Source organism: Marmota marmota, unplaced genomic scaffold, assembly GCF_001458135.2.
Source record: "Marmota marmota marmota unplaced genomic scaffold, marMar, whole genome shotgun sequence".
NCBI classification, from domain to species: Eukaryota; Metazoa; Chordata; class Mammalia; order Rodentia; family Sciuridae; genus Marmota; species Marmota marmota.
The window spans coordinates 9,179,771-9,200,887 of NW_025999891.1; the positions used below are offsets into that span (position 1 = coordinate 9,179,771).

Here is a 21,117-nt window from a genome sequence, read left to right on the forward strand (position 1 = left end):
GGGAGAGAGGGTCTTCTGAGCTGGTTCCAGGGGTCCTAGGAACCCTGGGCCCTGGAGTTGAAAAGAGAGAAGATGGAGAATCATCTGCTAACTGGAATTTTAAGAAGGCTGAGGAAGGGCAGGAAGAGGAGCACTTGGAGTCAGGATGGACTGAATGCTCCAGGAAACACCCAAGTGCTACTTAAACCTTTGAAGGTTCAGCTCAAATCAGCCCCCAGGAAGTCCACTCCTAGTTCCCTTGGGCCCCCTGAGCTGCGGTGGGTACCCTTTTGGATCTTGGGTTCCCAGCCTGAGACACCACCAGATAGCAACATTAGTCACATCTATCTGCCTGCAAGTTCGGAGGGTGGGGCTTGGTGTAGCCAGATCCTTCGTGAGTACTCAGTGAAATAGGACAGAAGAGGCTGGACACCTGAGGAATTTTCGAGAAGCAGGTTTCTTAATTGTAGGGTCCATAGAAGCTCTTGCCTAAAAATTCTCCCCTGGACCATGAGTAGAGAAATTCTTTGAATTTTATATCCAGTGTGGGGGGTGAGTGGGGGAGCTAGGAGGTTCACATAGTGTTAGGGTTGGGCAAACGTCGGAGGAAAGGACCACCAAGAGACTATCTCATGCAAAAGCAAAGGGGTTTATTGGACCAGCATGCTGGGGCTCAGAGCTCTCCTGAGAGAAGCTGGAGCCCTGAGCACAGCTTAAGCAGAGTTTTTATGCAGTGTTTAAACAGGGAAGTTCATATGGCAGTTAGGGTGCGAGGGTGGGATTGTTACAAAGTAACCATTACAGAATAATCATGCGTTTTGTCAGGGGGTGTTGGGTCAGGGTACATTTTGACATAAGTAACTGTTTTTAACATAAGTTTCGGGTTCCAGGAAAACAGAACTTAAACTTACAGAAAAGCAAAACTTACATTTAACCTTTACAATAGCAAGTGCTTTTCTTTCCATCCTCTAAATAGAGGTTTCACAAGTGTGTTTGTTTTCCTGCAAAACTGGAATTAACAAAAAGAGGAAATGACAAGCCTTCTGCAGATTTTTGCAGATAGCTAATGCGCTATGCAAAAAGCTCTCTGATAAGAAGAGAGACTTACATGTGACAAATATGATGTGGGTTTCTGCTTAATTATGGTAAGAGTCTTCTGGGTGGGGGTCTCTGGACTGCTTCACCAAAGCACATTTGCCGCAGTCCGGCTGCAGCAAAATAACCGGGGGGTGACCAACAACTTGTGTAGATTGATACAGCAGGAGTGGAAGCCGTTTATTGCAGGACAGGAGCGGTATTTATACATTCCACACAGCTTATCTAATTAACATAAACTAGATACATCAGTCAACCAATAAGGAATCTCCACACTTCATGGCTCCCTTTTGTTACTTCTCAAACCACTCCCTCTGGCATTTTGCCAGGCACCATCCAGACTTGTTTACGAACTCTAACATTCCCCTGGCAAAATGCCAGGTGTTATTTTGACTTGTTTACAGACTCTAACACACATTGATAATAGAAAAAAGAGGAACAAATTGAACTGAGTTCAGCACAAGGCTGTGTTGTCAAGTCTGCAGTGGGCGACCCATTCAAAGAACAGCTTCTCTTTCTGGTCACCAAATGCCCCTGACAGAGCATGCTGTTGTGGGCCCAAGTGGCCCCACTTATGCTCAGGCAGGCCTCAGTTGGAGTCCTTAGTAGCAGGCATCACCCTTTAACAAACTGAAGAACCTGCAAAAGAAAGGAGGTGGATCAATATTCTTTAATTATTGGGAAAGTGGGTGCAAAAGAAAGGCTTTATTTTTCTGCTTTCAGGGCTGCCCAGTGCCTCCAGCTACTGGCTCCCTCACTCCCTTGTTGGCTCATTTGGCTGGGAGCTGAAGCCTTTGGAGCAGCAATTTAAGCAGAAATTAGGGGGACTTTGAGGTGGTAAGGGGAAAGACCTGCAGAGCACGCCCGAGCCCGGGGCATCTCACGGAGGGCCAGAGCTGGTCCAGGGAGGCCTGGAGGACGTGGGGGTTACACCTAGGTTTCCTTCCCAGTGTGGGGATAAGACCTGCAAATCTAAATAAAAAGGAAGAAAAAGCAACTCGCCTTCTCCCTCCCCTCAATCCACCCCACTCACTCATAGTCATCCAGGATTCCCTATGCAGAGATAGGTTTCCTAGTCCACGAAAATGCAATCGTGGGGTTTCCCTCTGCCTCTTACACAATGCCCCGCCCCCAAACATCACCAACCTCAGCAGATATAAGCATTTGAGTCTGCAGGGTCAGGTCTCTGCTCTGGACTTGGGAGGCTCTGTGGCTAACTCCAGGAGAGAGACACACTGCAGAGGAGAAACACTGACAGGTACTGAATCCTCCTGGATCCCCTGCACGGGTCCTTTAAAGGCGCTAGGTCTGCACCCACCAGGGCTTTGGCAAAGGCAGCCTACTCCCCAGATCTGGGCACTGCCCTGAGAACTCCTTTCTTGCTTGAGGGATTTGCTTTGTTAGCAACTTAGTAGCAACTTCCAAGGACAGAGGGCTGTGGAGCGCGCCAGACTGGGAGGCTGAAAATGCGGGAGAAACGTCAAGCAGCACAGCCTAAGATTTCCTAAACCAAACCTGGTGAATTTTCCCACAGTTCAGGAGTAGTAAGGACTTGAGAGGAACAACTAAATCGGGTACCCAGGATCCTACGGATGAAGCCAAGTGAAGTTGTGGTCTGGGGGACAAATAAATTAGTGTCCCGTCTACGACAAGAGGCTCTGTTCCCCAGCCTTTCCCATAAGCCCCTGGCTTGGAACATAGTAACAGCATCAGAAGGGATGGGCAGGTCCCAGCATAGCCCATGCATGAATCCCTGTATGCTGCATAAAGTGGCTAGTAGAGCTGGGCGGGTTCTGTCCGCAGAGGCTTCTGTCCGCAGAGGCTGGCTGCAGCGAGTCAATTTGTTTCCCTTTTGCACACGACTGTCTTAAGAGCCAGAAGAGAATCCTTCCGGACGAGTACAGGAGGGAGCTGGGGCAGGCTTGACCTCAGGGCTTTGGCAGTAGTTGCTCGGTGTTTTCAGGTGGATGGGGTTGAGGTGGGGTGGAGAAGGCCCCAGTAGGTGGAGGTCCAGAGCCACGCCCCTAGGAGGAGATGGGGCGTGGCCAAAGTTCTCCTGGCTTTGCCCTACCAGGAGGTGGGGAAGCCGGGATGTGTAGGTGGGGAAAAAAAAATGATCTCTCATGCCTTTGTCGGGGTAGCGGTGAGGATTCCTGCCCCGGATTTCAGGTGAACAACTAAGTATGAAGCATCCTGGGTCAGATGATTCATGTAAGTGTCACAAGACTGGGATTCTTCTCTTTAAATAAAGTGATTCATCCTGAGTTTTACTAATTCCATGAGTCAAAGAAGAAGGAAATGTGATTAGTTCCTCATCTGATTATGAAAATTTACAGGTGTTTCTACTTATCAGAAAAATAGAAATTGATTTCAGTGTTATTGCCATGGTAACAGGACATTAAGTAAGCAACCATTCATGATTAGTATTTCTTGAGACTAATGGACAGATTCACAGACCAGAAGGATAGATCCTTGTGACCCGGTGTCTTAGAGGTGTTCTAGACTGCTGGGGGCCGGAGAACCTACATGGGCAATTCCTTGAAGCACAACAGTTCCTGCTTTACGCATGGCAAGGGAAAAGAGAACACCTCGTGTTGGGGTCATTTTCTCTGGAAGTCAGGACAGCCTGTTGTGTTCCAGGCCACGCACAGGATTTCCACTGAGAGGGGACTTGGCAGGTCTGAGAAGTAAAAATTCAAATGTTCCAGGGAGCGCTGGGTTGTGTGTGGCTCAGTGATAGAGCCCTTGCCTAGCATGCGTGAAGCACTGGGTTTGACCTCAGCACCACATGTAAATAAATAAATAATAAAATTAAAGGTCCATCCACAACTAATAAAAATATTTTTTAAAAAAAATGTGCTAGGGAAAGAGCAGGAGGATCATAATCAAATGAATATACAAGATATAGAAAAGTCTCCATCAGGAGTATGCAGAATCTGGGACACTAATCCCATCATAGACTTAGATTCTATGAAAAAAAAAAAAAACTCAGCTAGCAGGCACATAAATCTCCTGCTGGGTTTTGAGCTAATGATATTACAATAAATACTTTAAAATTATTTTTCAATAAATAAGGTTTTAATCGATTTATGGATGTATTATTGAGAGACAAGAAACTGTACATAAAGTCTACAATTTTTGTCAGGCCCTGGGTTCGATCCCTGGCACTGAAAATAAAAACACACAATTTGATAAATTGCGACATAGGTGGAATCCTCACTGCCATCAAGATGGTACGTCTAAAAGTTTCCTTGTACTCTTTTCTAATTTCTCCCTTGTACTCCTACCCACCTCTCCAAGTGAAATCCAATGGCTTTCTGACACTATACATTATTTGGCATTTTTAAAATTATATACAAATGGAACCATGTCCTATTTTGTCTGGCTTCTTCTAATGAGCATAATTATTTTTGTAATTCATCCTTGTCATTTCCTTTTTATTGCTGAGTCAAAGTCCCATTGTCTGGGTAACCAAAATTGGCTTCTCCATTTACCTGTTGATAGGCTTTTGTTTTGTTTGCAGTTTATGGTTTTATACAAATAAAAGTGTTGTGAACATTCATGTACAGGTCCTGGAATAAACACATGCTTTCATTTCTCTTGGGAAAATACCCTAGAGTGGAATGGCTGGGTTAGATGGTAAGTTTATTTTCAAGAAACTGCCAAGCTCTTTTCCAAAATGCCTGTACCACTTCATGTTCCTAGCAGGAGAGTTTGCATTCTGTCACAGCCTCGCCAGCACCTGGTATCATTAGCTATTTGAGCCATTCTACTACATGTTCTCATAGGTAGGTAGTGGTACCTCACTGTAGTTTCTGTTGTGTTTTATCTTTGGTTTCTTGGCGGTGCTGGGGATTCAACCCCAGGGTTTGTGCTTGCTAAGCATGCACGGCATGCACTGTACCACTGAGCTACGTTCCCAGCCCTCACTGTAGTTTTAATGGCATTTCTCTAGCAAATAATGATGCTGAACATTCTCTCCTGGGCTGATAGCCCTCCCTCAGGGGATTGATTCTAAGATCCCCCTGTGAATACTAAAATCGAAGGATGCTCAAGCACCTCATACAAAATGGCGTAGTACTTGCATCTAACCTACATAATACTCCCAAGTACTCTAAATCATCTGGAGGGTACCTACAATACCAATTAAGATGCAAATATCAGGTAAATAGTTGTTGCTCTTTATTGTTTTGGAAATAATGTCAAGGAAAAAGTCTGAACATAGTCAGTACAGATGAAACTTTTCCTCAGGTATTTTCCGTTTGAGGTTGGTGGAATCCACAGGTGCAGAAACCAGAAATGGAGAGCCCATGGTATTCGCTATTTATGTATCGTTCTTGGTGAAGTATATGTTCAATCTCTTATTCATTTTTACATTGGGTTGTTTGTTTTATTATAACTTTGGGGGGGGCAGGAAAATAGGTTTATTCAAAGCCAGCTTTGAAGTAAGATATAGACTTTTGTCTCTAATCATTACCTTCAGAGAACTCAAGGTGAGGAAAGTTTTTTTTTAAACGAGAGGGCAAAAATGAAACAAAAGGCAGGAAATATACATGTTGGGATTCAGTCAGCCAGAGAACTGGTCAGTCTCAACTTCCTTGGCATCTGTCCTCAGCAGGAGGAAGATTTTATTCTCAGTGAGAGGAAGTTCAGAAGTTAAAACAATTTGAAGCATTAATTTCAAAAGGGGCTGTTTGCAATCCTGCAGAGAAACTAGTTATCAAGAAGTTGTTCTTAGTTTTGGAGGGAGTCTGTCTCAAATCCCCCCTGTTTCGTTCATCTCACAATCTTTAGGGAACCCTGGCTCCATGGCATGTGACTGGCCACCCATTGTTCAATGTGTGTGTAAAACTCTTCAAGGAACTTGAACATAAGGAGTCAGATGCTTATTCCTGAAGGAGGAATATTTAATAGCTCCACCTAGATGAAGGGTTTTCATATTAGTTCCTGTAAGAACACTCGTTCAGTAGCCCCCCTACCCCCTGGTGTTTATTGTTGGTGGAGTTTGACAACTGACTGCCTGTGAATTTCCCATCCTCCATCTTTGAATGATGTCCTCTGAAAACTTTGCTGATTATTTGCCAAGCATGCTTGTCCCATGCTACAGGAGCTCTGACATGTATCTTGATCTGAGTGGTCCTGAATTTTTCTCTCACAAGACAAGAGATGTCTCTCAAGAAGGATCCAAGTAGTTCCCCAGAGAGAAGTGGGAACTTGATTCAGGACTAGCAGGGAAGAGAATTACAGAATTACAGCACGCCTCAGTTAAAGGCATAGGCAGATTTATTTAGGAAAGTAGAAAGATATTCAAAGGAGAATGGGGGCAAGCTCAAGAGGGAGACACAGCCTGTTTTCTTATTTTACTTTGTGAGTGTTCTTTATATAACTTAGATTACAAGTTCTTTTTTTCCAATCAGGGGCTTGTTTTCATTCTTTTTCTTATTTTATTTTTTTTATTGGTTGTTCAAAACATTACGAAGCTCTTGACATTTTTCTTGTTCTGAGTATTAAACTCAGGCTTCACAAATGTGGTGATGCACTCTACCACTGAGCTATAGTTCCAGCGGAAAGATCAAGAACCCAGGCCAAATTTTTGCGCATGGCTCCAATAGAGCTGTTGCTGATCCATATTGCTTTCAAGGGTGCAAGGAGGCAAAGGTCAAAGAAAAGTTCTTAAAGTCCAACATTTCTTTTTTTCTTTTATGTATTGTGCATTTAGTGGCATCTCTATGAAATGTTTGCTTCACCCAAGGAAAAAATATTTTCTCCTTTACTTTCTCTAGAAGTTTCATAGTTGAGGGACTGAATATACACAGAGACGATGGCCAAATATAAATAAATACAGAACTCTGACTGACAACCTCTGCAGCAACCAGCCCAGGAGGGTAACCCACAGCCCCCAGAGCCATTGGCCAAAAGTGTCAGGACTTGTCCAGTAACTGACAGCTTCCCTAATTTCTGCCCTCACTTCTAACTCAGGGCCAACCAAGGAAGCCAAATAGGTTTCCCAGTCTAATCACAGAGGATGCTCTGTTTCGACTTTGCTTGCCTCATCTTCCTCACTAATGACCACAAATCAGACCTTACCCAAGCTTGTCTTTTTGTCCCTAGGAAGATTTCCCACTCCCTCCCCTGTCATCAGACCTCTGCCAACTGCAAGCAATGGTGACTATTTCCCTTGTTATAGCAAGCTCTCCATAAATACCCTGTACCTTTTTTCAGTTGAGTGGTTTTCATTAATGTCCACAGTTCTTCTGGAGTTTCCTACAAGACACCATCTACACTCCTTGTTGTTGTGGGTCCCAGGCTACGCCCAGGTCTGGTGCCTACAGAGACCCCTTGCACCTTGCTACAAGTGGCTTGTTGAGCCTGCACTGTTGTGGTAAGTCAGCACTAGTTCTGAACTTTTCTTTCATTGTGTTGATGTGGCTGTTTATCCTCAGTTTGGCACCTGGATTTTGATATTTGCCGCAGTCTGGCTGGGCACAATCAGGAGCCACTTGTCAAAAGAAACTAACTTTATTTTTAGAACCACACACGCCAAACAAAACAGCCTCTCAGGAAAAATCCTCAGAGCCTCAACTGCCACCACCGGCTATCCACAAGCCTCTCTCTCCCACACAAGCCTCTCTTCACCTCCCACAATCCTCCTGCTCTTGAGGCCGATTGGCTGGGTCACGTGGGCGGAGCCAAAAAAAGTCCCCCAATGAGCAGCTCCGTGGTCTGAAAGGGCAGGGAAACAGTCCAATGAGCATCACCGCAGAGGAGCCAATCAGCTAGATGTTGCTGGGGCCGAGGAGCCAATCAGCTAGATGTTGCTGGGGCCGCTGTGAGCCAATCATCAGCCGGCAGCTGGAAGTTTGCTGGCAGCTGGAAGTTTGCTGGGGCCCCTTTGGCTGTGGCTCTCAACAGATATTGATTCCCATTTGCCTGGTATCCATGGGACAATCAGGCTATTTGATTACCATTTGCCTGGTATCCATGTGACAATCAGGCTATTCCCTTTTAGGCCTTTTGTGTTGCTCCATTTGAAATTGTTTTTCAGGGAATGGAAATAGAGGTCAATGATAGATCACTTACGCAGCGTGCACAAGGCCCTGGGTTTCATCCCCAGCCCTGCAAAATAAAAGTAAAGTGTTTGTTGTAAGAAGAATCACAAGACACAACACAGGCATAGATCCTAGAAGGCTCTGTTCAAGATGGCGTTGCAGACCAGTGAGTTTGCAATTCTCCCTGGACTGGACATTTGGACAAATTAGGCTGTGGGTCATCAATAAAACCAGAATAGAGTTCTTCTCCTGACTTAAGATTTTTGTCCTGGGGTCTTGGCTTTGATCCAGCCAGCAGGAGGACACAGATTGTCAGATCTGGGATCAGAGATGGCCAAGCATGAGGCTGGTAACATGAGACACAAAGTTCATAAACAGTACATTCACACTGATGGCTGTCATCTCTTTTAAGGTGTTCTAAGTCTACATTCTCTGCTTACGTTGGAAAAACTGCTCTTATGTGTATACTACTAATTCATGGCCCTTTGAAGTAGCATAACTTCAAGGATGGTTTGGCTCTTTAATGACCACGTGGGGGAGCATGTGAACAAAATTGCTCATTTGAGAAGCACCTTAGAAAAGTAATGGGATAAGTCAGTTTTATAAGACCAATTGGGCAGCAGTTTGGGGCTGATATGGAGGCTCTCAAATGAAACTCTGAATCAAAAATTGCTTCACTCCAAGATTCTTTTCCTAAATTGGGCACAGTGGTGCATACCTGTAATCCCAGCAGCTCAGGAGGCTGAGGCAGGAGGATCAAGAGTTCAAGGTCAGCCACAGCAAAAGTGAGGTGCTAAGCAACTCAGTGAGATCCTGTCTCTAAATAAAATACAAAATAGGGCTGAGGATGTGGCTTAGTGCCCCTGTGTTCAATCCCTATCATCTCCCCTCCTGCAAAACAAAACAAAACAAAACAAAAAAAACATTCTTTTCCTAATGACAGTGAGCAAGTGGACATACTTAAGCTGTAACATATAAGGCTCATTTCTCTAGAAAAGCCTTCCCCTCCTTGCTCTCCAGTTGCCTCTCTGCCTCCATCTTATTCTTCTGATCTTTCCTCAGTTGGTGCCTTCCTTCTCTTTCACTTGTCTAGACCCCTTATCTTTAACCTACAACTCTCCTGAAACTTCAAAATATCAGTTCTTTCTAAGATCTGTCCTTCTCTTCAGCCAGGAATGGAATCAACTGCAAAATTTAAACCTAGACTAACATTCCCTGTACTTTAGGAAAAATACCATGAGAGCTGTTCATATTTACATAAAGAAACCCTAATTCTAAAAATCACACAAGGTTGGATATTTCACCTCTAGCATGAGACCTAAAAGAAAACCATCCATGATTATCTGGGGACACTGCCTAGGAGGAATTATCAACTCCTTGTTTATATGCATAATCAGAAGAGGATTCTCATCAGTGAGAGTCTTACACATAGAATATATATAAGAAACGTACCATTAGCTCTGACAGACGTTATTAAGGATACTATCTCGGGCTGGGGATGTGGCTCAAGGGGTAGCGCGCTCACCTGGCACGCGTGCGGGCCCGAGTTCGATCCTCAGCACCACATACAAACAAAGATGTTGTGTCTGCCGAAAATTAAAAAAATAAATATTAAAATTCTCTCTCTCTCTCTCTCTCTCAAAAAAAAAAAAAAAAAAAGGATACTATCTCTATCTCTTCCCTATATAGAAATTAGCACAAGTAGTGAGGAGCCGTCATTAACACAAGTAGTGATGGACACGGCCTTGGTCTAGATTTCTTCTTGGTTTTTCTGCACAGCTACTCTCATCAGATGATTGTGCTCTAAAGGTCAAGATCTTGCCATAGTTTGCTGTGGATATGACCTCAAGCAGTGAATATTGGATTTCCATGTGTTCATGAGTTGGTTCTCATCTTGAAAGCAAGAAAATGACCAAGTGGAGAGAGACTGAGAGCTTGAATATTCCTATGGACAATGGCCAGACCATGGATAAAAATAGAACTGTGACCTATAACCTCTGCAATGACTGGCCCCAAATGGTCAGGACTTGGTCAATAACTAATGGCTTCCCTAGTCCCTGCCCCCACTTCCAACTCAGGACCAACCAGAGAAAGTCAAAATGATCTCCAGACCAGTCACAGAGGATGTCCTGCTTCTAGTAAGCCCACTCCCAGTTTACCCACATCCACAACCTCAGATTAGGGCAAACTCATGCCCCTGCCTGCCTTTGAGTCTCTGCCAAATGCAAGCAGTATAACTCGTTTCAGTTGAGCTCTGAAAATAACTTACAATTCTCACTGGGACAATCTTCATTGATTTCCACACTGTTTTATTTTTGTTTGTTTGTTTGTATTTTATAATTTTATTTAATGTATTTCTTTTTTTATGTGATGCTGAGGATCTATCCCAGTGCCTCTCATGTGTAGGCAAGCGCTCTACCACTGAGCCAGCACCCCGGCCCTAGTTGCTAGTTTTATACTTAGGTCTATGGCATTTTCGAGCAAGTTTTTGTAAACAACGTGAAACTTAAGTTTATTTTCTTTGCACATGATTATCTATTTCTTAAATCCAATTTGTTGAAAAGATTACAGTTACTCTACTTTGTATCTGTGTTGAAAGTTAGTTGTCTAGATGTGTGTGGGTCTATTTCTGGACTCTATTCTGTTCCATAAATCTATCTTGTCTGTTTGTATAACAATAGCTCATGTCTTGATTGTCTTTATACCAATAGCTTCTGCCATATGAGGACACGGTGAAAATGTGCCATCTTTAACCAAAGCAGGTCCTTAACAGATTCCTTCATCTTAGACTTCCCAGACTCCAGAATTGTGAGAAATAAGCTTCTGGTATTTATATACCCCATGTATGGTATCTTGTAGTTATGGATATACCCCATGTATGGTAGCTTGTGAACGAGCTCTCTTTGACCTTTTTAAAAATTTTTATTGTCTTCTTGTGACAGAGGGGTCCAGAATAGCACCAAGTCTGTCTGTCTTCCTCCTTCCCTCTTTCTTTCTTTCTTTCTTTCTTTCTTTCCTAGGGATTGAACTCAGGGATACCTTGCCAGAAGTTACATCCACAGTCCTTTTTATTTTTTATTTTGAGCTAGAATCTTGCTAAACTGCCCAGGCTGGCCTCAAATTTGCAATTCTCCTGCCTCAGCCTCCCAAGTCACTGGGATTACATTGAATGTGCCTTTAGAAAACAATAGCATATGCCTATAATCCCAGCTACTAGGAAGAGTGAAGCAGGAGGATTGAAAGTTCAAGGCTAGCCTGGGCATTTTAGCTTGATCCTGTCTCAAAAAAAGAGAAGGGATTGGGGATGTGGCTTAGTGTTAGAGCATTCAATCCCCAGCATGAGGAGAGTGGGGTGTGGGTAATGTAACTATGTTTGCTAAGTTAAAAATAATATTAAGTGGTACACCCATATGCCCACTCTGGATTGATAAATCTGTGTCTGGAAGAAGCTGCCTGTATGTTCTTTCCCTATTTCTCTGTCTCTCCTTAATTTTGCGATTTCTCTTTCATCAGTGGTAAGCACTATTTTGAATTTTTATGACTATCATTTCCTTAATTTTCTTTATAATACACTATTTATGTACCCTAAGTGACATTAGTTTTGCCTGTTTTTGAACCTCGTATATATGGAACCATGCTAGCTGTATTCTGTGGTTGCCTATTTTGTCCACATTGCGTTCTTAGTGCTCATTCAAAATGGCGCATGTAACAGTGCCGGGGAATGCAGCTTTCCAAAGCCAGTTTGCCTATACTACACTTTGTTCCTAATCTTCTTCTGTTCTTGAATAGCAATGGTCACTGCATTCTTGTTCACATCTCCAGGATATAGGCCTATTTTTTTTTTCAGTTTAATTTCATAAACACTATCAGCTTAGTTTTTTTTTTTCTGTTTGTTTGTTTGTTTAAACCTCTACAGAACATAAAAATAGGTTGTATGTGTCCCAGAGACACAAAGCAAATCTTGGGAAAGGAGCATAAATACAGGTTTTCTCCCTCCCAAGATGGAGCGATTTACTACTATGTTGTACTCCTTCTCTTTGGTGATTAGTTTATAGCACAGCTGCCTGAAGTTATTGGATATGGAAGCCAGTCGTCAAGTCATAAGACACCCTTTTTGATCTGATTCTATGCCTATCAAGCACCCTTCTGAAATCTGGCTCCTGGGTTCTCTTCCTACAGGAAGAGAGTAAGGTACTGGTTTGAAACAGTGGCTTGAGCTCCCTGACAGTGGCATTTGTCCCGAGCAGTACCCAAGGACCAGGTCTCACGTCCTTCAGTGTGTTTTAAATATTGGGTAGTAAATCAGCTTCCCTCAGACCCATTAACTTGGGGATTCTAAAAAGTAATTATGGTCCTCTAAGGACAAGACTGGATCTGGACTACAGTTCAAATCATCAAGGACCTGCCATCCCAGGGGCAGTTCTTGTCAGCATGGACATGTGGCTTTTCCTGGTGATACTCTAACTTCAAACTGAGCTCATTTGGCCAATGTCTGCATTGTGTACCCTGATTTACTAGCTACTGGATCTCAGGTCCTCTTCTTCCACTGGAGCCCTGTACTGGTTTTGTTTTGTTGTATCAATGCTGGCTGGTTTATAGATGTACCACAGAGCAAGCTACATATGGACCAAGCTGCATTCTGGTGCTGAGGTCTTGTTCTCAGATCTGCCTGGGGCGGGGGGGGGGCAATGATAAATTACCAATTCTATCAGATTTGTTCCTTCCCCAAGATGGATTACAAAATAATCAAAAACCTGCCCAAGTCTCAGTGAGAAGGGAAGGAACTAAAGACAGCTTTATTTCTTTTTTTTTTTTTTAATTTTAATATTTATCTTTTAGTTTTCGGCGGACACAACATCTTTGTTTGTATGTGGTGCTGAGGATCGAACCTGGGCCGCACGCATGCCAGGCGAGCGCGTTACCGCTTGAGCCACATCCCCAGCCCTCTTTTCTTTTTAAAAAAAAACATTTATTTTTTAGTTTTAGGTGGACACAATATCTTTATTTTCTTTTATGTGGTGCTGAGGATCGAACCCAGTGCCTCACGCATGCCAGACGAGCACACTACCACTTGAGCCACATCCTGAGCCCACAGCTTTAGTTCTTGATCCTCCCACTTTTCTCTCCCATCTGTCTCTGTTCTCCTTCTTCAATTTTATGAGACTTCCCTTCACTCATCTATTTATTCATTTTTTTAAAAAATATTTATTTTTTTTAGGTGTTGATGTACACAACACAATGCCTTTATTTTTTAAAATATTTATTGTTTAGTTGTGTTTAGTTATTTATTTTTATGTGATGCTGAGGATCAAACCCAGGGCCTCACACGTGCTAGGCGAGCACTCTACCGCTGAGCCACAACCCCAGCTCAATATTGATTCATTTTTAATTGGTTCTTTTTACTTAGACATAAAGGTGAAGCTCCCTGCGGTATATTCATATATGCACATAAGATGACTTTCAAAGTATTCATTCTGCATTTCCTCCCCTTTTTCTGACCCTCCACTCTGCATCTTGATTTCTTCTTCTCCTCAACCATGTGTCTTTAGGTTATCCTATCCTTCCCTCCTTCTTTCCTTCATTTTATTCTAGCTTCCACCTAGGGGAGAAAACATTTGATCTTTGACTTTCTGGGTCTAGTTTATTTTGCTTAGCCTGATGTTGTCCATTTCCATTCATTTACCAGAAAGTGCCTGGTAACTTCATGGCTTAGAACTCCACTGTGTCTATCAACCACAGTCTCTTAATCCATTCATTTACTGATGTGCATCTGAGTCGATTCCATAGTTTAGCTATCGTGAATGGTGTGGCTATAAACATTGAGGTGGCTGTATTGCAAGAGTATGCTGATTTTAGTTTTGGAAAAATATCAAGGAGTGGGGTGGCTGGGTCATATGGTGGTTCCATTCCTAGGTTTATATTTTTGAATAATTTTATTTTTATGTCATATTTTTTTAGTTGTCAACAGACCTTTATTTTATTTATTTATATGTAGTGCTGACAATCAAACCCAGTGCATCAAACTTGCTAAGCAAGCTCTCTACCACTCTCCAGCCCAAACTCCTAGTTTTTTGAGGAATCTCCATACTTCTTTCCAGAGTGGTTGTACTAGTTTGCAGTCCCACTAACAATGTACAAGTATACCCTTGTACATTTTTGTCAGCATTTATTATTGTTGGTATTTTGATAATTGCCATTCAGACTAGTAATTGCCAGAGGTGATATCTTCGTGTAGTTTTGATTTGCATTTCCTTGAATGCTAGAGATGTTAAACACTTTTTCATATATTTGTTGGGCATTTGTATTTCTTCTTTTGAGAAGTTTGTTTAGTACACAGGTATTGATTGGGTTGTTAAGTTTTCTGGTTTCTTTATTTATTCTGGAGATTAATCCCCTGTTGGAGGAGTTACTGGCCAAGATTTTCTCCCACTCTGTAGGCTCTCGCCCCAGAGATCCTTCTGACCAGGAGAGCTTCCTAGTTGCATTCCAGCTCCAGTCCACGAGCATTGTTGTAAACCTTTCTATTTTTCACAGGTGACCTGAGAGCCCTTGCCACTCAGAGAAGTTGGCAGAACTCATTACTCAGATCACAGCGTTCCTGTGGTGGCAGTGGCATCCAGCAGACTTGGCTCCTCCATCTGCCCTGCCCCCTCCATTTATAGGTGAATTTGGCCTCATGCTATATGAAAATCAGTAAGTGACCAACTGCAGAAGGGTAGACTTAACCCCTTGATTTTCCTGCTTTTTCTTTCTTTGCCCTGATCTGTTTGTTCTTTCTTTTAGGAGAACCTTTCAGGGTTGTCATTCAAGAGCTGAGAAGATGAGTCTCAAGATTGATTTGGAAACGAACTTTGCTGAGTTTGTTATAGATGCAGGAGAAGTCATCCTAGGGACTCAGCAAAGAACGGATATGAACCCTCCTCTACTGCAGGTGAAACAGAATGAAAACATCTTGCAAGCAGTATGTGCTCTGCTGAACTCTGGAGGGGGAGTGATCAAGGCCAAGATAAAGGATGAAGACTACAATCATGAGATTCATGAAGAGGGGTTGGATCTACCTCCAGTTTTTGAAGGTTATTTAGATGAGATGCAACAGGGAAAGCTCTTTTTAATATTTGTGACGTCATGGAACACAGAAGTCTCAGGTGTGCCACTTGCCACCTTGTGCTCTAATTTACCACAGATATAGATCATCTAACAATGTCATGGATTCTCATAAAGCACTGGTATTCCTGAAAGAGAAAACTGATTCCAGTTTGTTGAGTCCACAGGAAGCTCACACCGTGAAGACGACACAGAGGACTCGGCTGCTGCTTTATTTGATAGAGTACAGCTGCAGTACCTGGAGAAACTCAACTTGATGGAGTCCCCTGCACGTTGAATTTCAAATGTTCCCAGCAGCTCTGTCACAGTGTGTTAAAGAGAGGCTCGCCAGGTGTGTTTCTGCATTGGCCAGCGCTGAAGGAGGCTATGTATTTTTGGGTGTACATGATGAGACCCATCAAGTCATTGGATGTGAAAAGGAGAAAATAAATCTTTCCAAGTTCAAGAATTCTGTTGAACGCTGCATTAGGAAGTTACCTGTCCGTCATTTCTGTACACAGAGGCATACAACTCAATGTTCCATCCGATTCCTTGAAGTTCATGATAAGGGGGCCCTCCATGGTTATGTCTGTGCGGTGAAGGTGGAGCGATTCTGCTGCGTGGTGTTTGCCAAAGTGCCCAATGCCTGGCAACTGAAAGCCAACAAAGTGAAGCCGCTGACCACAAAGCAGTGGGTAGATTGGATGATGCAAGCCAAGCCAGGTCAGGAGCAAGTCTGCAAATGATCCGCATGTTTGCTTCAGGGGAGGAGGGCAGAGAGGAAAGGGCAGTGTGGTGTTCGTTGAAATCTTGGGAAACAGAGATTTTTTTCCCCTGAATGGCAGCTGCCTGATAGTAATTCCTATGGATGCAGTTGGTAGGTCATTTTCCTTTCCTCCCTCTGTCCATCTTGAACATTCTGCATTTGACAGATGCCCCAGGGTCAGAGCCCCATTAGTGGTTGGTTAAGGGGTTGATTTGAATTAGTTATTTCTATTTTCACAGCCTTTCTTACGTTCTTATTAAAGTCTACTCCTTTCCTTTCTTGCATTTAGTTATTCGGGACATTCCTTTTTTTCAGAGATATTCCCTTTTTAACGTCCTTCCACTTTCCTCTGACTTCTTATTCTTGTTTGGGTCTCTTACTTCCGAATTACATTTTATTTTATTTTTTATTCATAGATAAAATACTCATAGATAAATGTTTGCATAAGCTTATGGGGCACCAGGTGATGATTACTTACATGTGTACAGGTGTAATGTTCCAATCAGGGTAAGCACATCTATGTCCTCAAGCATGTATCATTTCTTTGTAATTAAAAACTTTCAAACTCTTTTCTTCTAGATTTTTTTTTAACTACACAGTATATTCCACTCCTATTTCTGAACCAAAACCCCGAGCCCACCAGGGCTTTCCCTTGCTATCCTCGTTCCTTCCTTTTGTGCATCAACATGTGCTACTAACTGAAACTGCTGAGCTTAAGAGTAGGGCTGTGGGGCTGGGATTGTGGCTCAGCAGCAGAGCGCTCGCCTAGCACGTGCCGGACCTGGGTTCAATCCTCAGCACCACATAAAAATAAAGAATTGTGTTGTTTCCATCTACACCTAAAAAAATAAATATTTTTTTAAAAAAGAGTAGGGCTGTGGCTATGCATCTACCTTGGGAAAGAAAAGCTGAGATGAAATTAGACAAAAGAAAATCAGTAGCAACTTCTTCAAAAGTCCAGAAGAGCTAAATTTTTCAGAATCTCCTCAAAAGTCTGTATCCATTGAACTTCATATCTTCTAATCATATGTCTTTAAAATAGCATTCTAACAATATACAAACACTTTGAACATAACACAATTAAAACTTACTAACTATTGCCTCATACTATATTTTCCCCACAATATTTCAGAAGGCTTTTCTGGGCTGACCTGAGATATAGTCACAAATATGTGTGGGTCATATAGCTTTGGGTTATGTCACAGCTCGGCTATATGTTGAATTCTGCCTTTTGCATTTCAAACTTATGTTGTTTTTTTCTTTTTCCTAAGTTCATCGCAGACTTTCTGAGATGTTCCTTGAGCTGAGTTTGTCACCCTCCATGCCCCCCAGCAGGACTGTGTGTACTCAGAATTTGGAAAGGCTGAAAGTACTGCAGAAACGTCACTTTCCAGGTAATTTGTCATCTCTGGTTTCTTTGGAACATGTTGATTGTTTCTTCATATAGAGAAAAATTATTTGTCAGTTGTGGTGGTGCACACCTGTAATCCCAGCAGCACGGGAGGCTGAGGCAGGAGGATTGTGAGTTCAAAGCCAGCCTCAGCAATAAGTGAGGTGCTAAGCAACTCAGAGGGACCCTGTCTCTAAATAAAATACAAAATAGGGCTGGGGATGTGGCTCAGTGGTCACATGTCCCTGAGTTCAATCCTTGTTACACCCCCGCCTTCCCCCGCCCCCGAAAAAAGAAAGAAATAAAGAAAAAAAGTTTTTTACTCCAATGTTATATTACACTAACATACAAAGTCAATTTCAGGAAGTTTAAGGACTCCAATATTACTAACTAACCTTTAAAACTTTCAGTAGAAACTGTTTGTGAATAATTTTGTCATTGGGGTAGGAAAGGATTTCCTAAACCAGATCCAAAAATATTAAACAAAAAGCTTGATACATTTCATTATATGAAATTAAGAACATCTGTTCCTCAAAAGATACCTTAGAGATTGTGAAAAGCTATTACTAAAAACTTAAGGAAGGTATTTTCAACCCATAAACTGATGAAGGATTAGTTTCAGAAATAAATAGAGAACTTATGCAAAATTTTAAAGGTAAAAGCAACCCAATAGAAAAATGAGAAATATAAAGATTAATTTCTCAGAAAAGGAGACACATATGTACAATAAACTTATAAGGATGCTCAATCCATTAATGAAGAATAAAATGCATTTAACATCATTAATAGAAAAAAAATCATGTTTTGAAGATTTTTGTAAGTAAACAGAATCTTGTTCATCACTGCCAGAAGTTTAAGTTGGTCTAATCTTTTTGAAAAATGGGTTGAACATTGCTTGGTGTAGTCAGTTATTTCCAAAACTCTACCCTTCAACAATTTCTCTAGTTTCCAGAGAAAATGTATACATGTGCATCAGAGGAAGTAGACCCTTGTAGATCTGCCCATGAATACTCATAAATTCACTATTTGTATCACTTTAAACAGAAAACAACATCTATGATCACAACAATGGCCAAATATATTGTAGCATCTTCACATAGTGAAGTGTCTTTCATCAGTGAGGATGAGTGCACTCCAGTGCATGTAAGCCCAGGCTGAGTCCAAGTAGTGTGTGTCTTCATCTCCTCATGAACTTAATCACAGATTTCCTTGATTCTTTTATTAAGTATAAAGTATTTAATAGTATTCCCAAACATAGATTTTCTTCATTTGAACACAGCAACTCAGGAGGCTGAGGCAGAGGATCACAGGTTGGAGGCCAGCCTTAGCAACTTAGTGAGACCCTGTCTCAAAATAAAAAAAATCAAAAGAGCTGCAGATGTAGCTCAGCAGCAAATCATCCCTGGGTTCAATTCCCAGTATCTGCCCCCCCCCCCACCAAATTTCTTAATTTTAGTAGTTTTAATTATGAGTATATTATGCACACAGAAGCAACAGAGATATAATTTAATTAATAAGCATATAGGGAAACCTATCTAAATACGCCCAGCTGAAATTAAAAGATAAAATGTAGTAAGTTCTATTTTAACAGTCCCTTTTTATTAAAAAAATATTTTTAGGTGTATATGGACACAATACCTTTATTTTATTTATTTTTTGCAGTACAGAGGATCAAACCAGTGCCTCACATGTGGTAGGCAAGAGCTCTTCCAATGAGCCACAACCCCAGCCCCACAGTCCCTTTTTCGATGGATTTTCAAATGGTGTCTAAAGGATGATATCTAACTTTTTCCTTGTTGTTTTGTTTTGGTTCTGAGGAATCTAACCCAGGAGTGCTTTAGCACTGAGCTATATCCCCAACCCCTTTTATTTTCCATTTTGAATTAGGGTCTCAGCAAGTTGCTGAGGGTCTTGCTAAATTGACAATTCTGGCCTTGAACTTGTGATCCTCCTGCCTCAGCCTCTGAGTTGCTGAGCAAGCACACCTGGCCTTTTTTTCTGTTTTAAAAAACATTCTCTCCGATATATATTTTTCTACAAATAATTCAAGTGTTCTTTAAGGATAGATTCCAAGTAGTAACGATTGCTTATAAATGTAGACTTCCATTGCCGTATTGTAACCCAAAACATACCTCCAGCTATGCTTTCAGCAACATAGAATCACATCAGAGTTTTTCTCTTTTAGAAGAAGATTAGAATCATTTTGTTACTTATTAAATTATATTCTTAGACTAGGTTTTCTTTTTCTTTTTTTTGTACCAATGTTTGAACCCAGGGGCACTTAACCACTGATCCACATTCCCAGCCCTTTTTATATTTTATTTACAGTCAGGCCCTCGCTAAGTTGCTGAGGCTGGCTTTGAACTCATGATCCTTCTGCCTCCGCCTCCCAAGCTATTTGGATTACAGGCCTGCACCACTGTGCCCAGCTTAGACTAGAAATTTTTTATAGTAATTTCTGATTGTTAATTATTGATGTGTAGGATACATTCTGAGTATTAAAGTATACATTATGAAACCAAGACAAGAAAAAGGGGGCTCAAAGCCCTTAAAAACACCAGACTCTGTAGCAGCTATGCCATTCTCTCCAGAGAGGGACATATGTACAATATGCATTTAACTTACTTATCTCATTTTCTCTGATCAGCTCCTGCCTGTTACTGTGTGATAAAAGTAAGGTATGCATTATGCCACTTCCTAAACATTTTACTTAATGGTCTTATAAAGGAAGAAAGCAAAGATAATTTTGAATTTAACCTTCCTATATTTATGCATTTTTGTCCTTGTTGGAGATCATTGATTAATTGTTCTAGAACAATGTTAAATCACATTAGTAGTAGGCAATACCCTTAGTTTAGTCAAATTGTTTTTTTGAGTTGTTGTTGTTTTTGGTTTATTGAGATGAGGTCTCATTATGTTACCGAGGCTGGCCTTGAACTACTGGGCTCAAGCAATCTTCCTGCCTTAGCTTCCAGAGTAGCTAAGGCTACAGGCATGTGCCCCCAGTACCCTGCTAGTCCACGTTTATAGAAAATATCTACAGCCCTTCTTTGAACCCAGACACACTTTATTGGTGTGTCCAATTGCTTTCTGGACAGCTTCATAGATATCTCCAACTAAGCAGTTCCAAAATTTATCTCTCATTCTGACAGTCCTCTATTTCTATATTTCTCCTGTACAGTCTCCATATTATTACATATCATTTTTATATTATTTGTTCCAAATGATCTGTTGGAAAGTCCTCTGCTAGCCAAGCACAGAAATCTGAACTCACCCTTGACTCTTCCTTCTATCTTAAATTTGAACTTCAGATTTTGAGTGTATTGATTTCTTTTTCTTGGAAGAGAAAAAAAAGGGTTCATAATTTTTATTAGATTCCAAATTAGGGCACGTAACCCTCCCCCTGAAATTAATTATGTATTTAATAATATATTATCTTAAACACATACATATATACATATATATCCAAGTCTTTTTTAAACATTTATTTTTTAGTTGTAGGTGGTCACAATACCTTTATTTTATTTTTATGTGGTGCTGAGGATCCAACCCAGTGCCTCACATGGACGAGGCAAATGCTCTGCCACTGAACTACAACCCAGCCCTATGGAAAAGTGTTTTTTTTTTTTTTTTTAATTTTTTTTTATTTTTTAATTTTTTATTGTGGGTTGTTCAAAACATTACAAATTTCTTGACATATCATATTCGACACTTTGATTCAAGTGGGTTATGAACTCCCACCTTCACCCCATACA

The 21,117-nt window shown here is 41.5% G+C and overlaps 1 protein-coding gene across 1 annotated transcript in view; it reads left to right on the forward strand.

Moving 5' to 3' along the window:
- The first annotated feature begins 1,414 nt into the window (after positions 1 to 1,414).
- Positions 1,415 to 21,117, forward strand: part of Slfn5 (schlafen family member 5) — a 24,718-nt gene continuing 5,015 nt past the window's right edge. The window contains 7 exon segments of the mRNA XM_048794993.1: positions 1,415 to 2,332; positions 14,658 to 14,816; positions 14,907 to 15,296; positions 15,298 to 15,389; positions 15,392 to 15,492; positions 15,494 to 15,929; positions 17,244 to 17,366. Of these exon segments, the coding sequence (XP_048650950.1) occupies positions 14,800 to 14,816; positions 14,907 to 15,296; positions 15,298 to 15,389; positions 15,392 to 15,492; positions 15,494 to 15,929; positions 17,244 to 17,366 (1,159 nt within the window). The 5' untranslated portion in view covers positions 1,415 to 2,332; positions 14,658 to 14,799.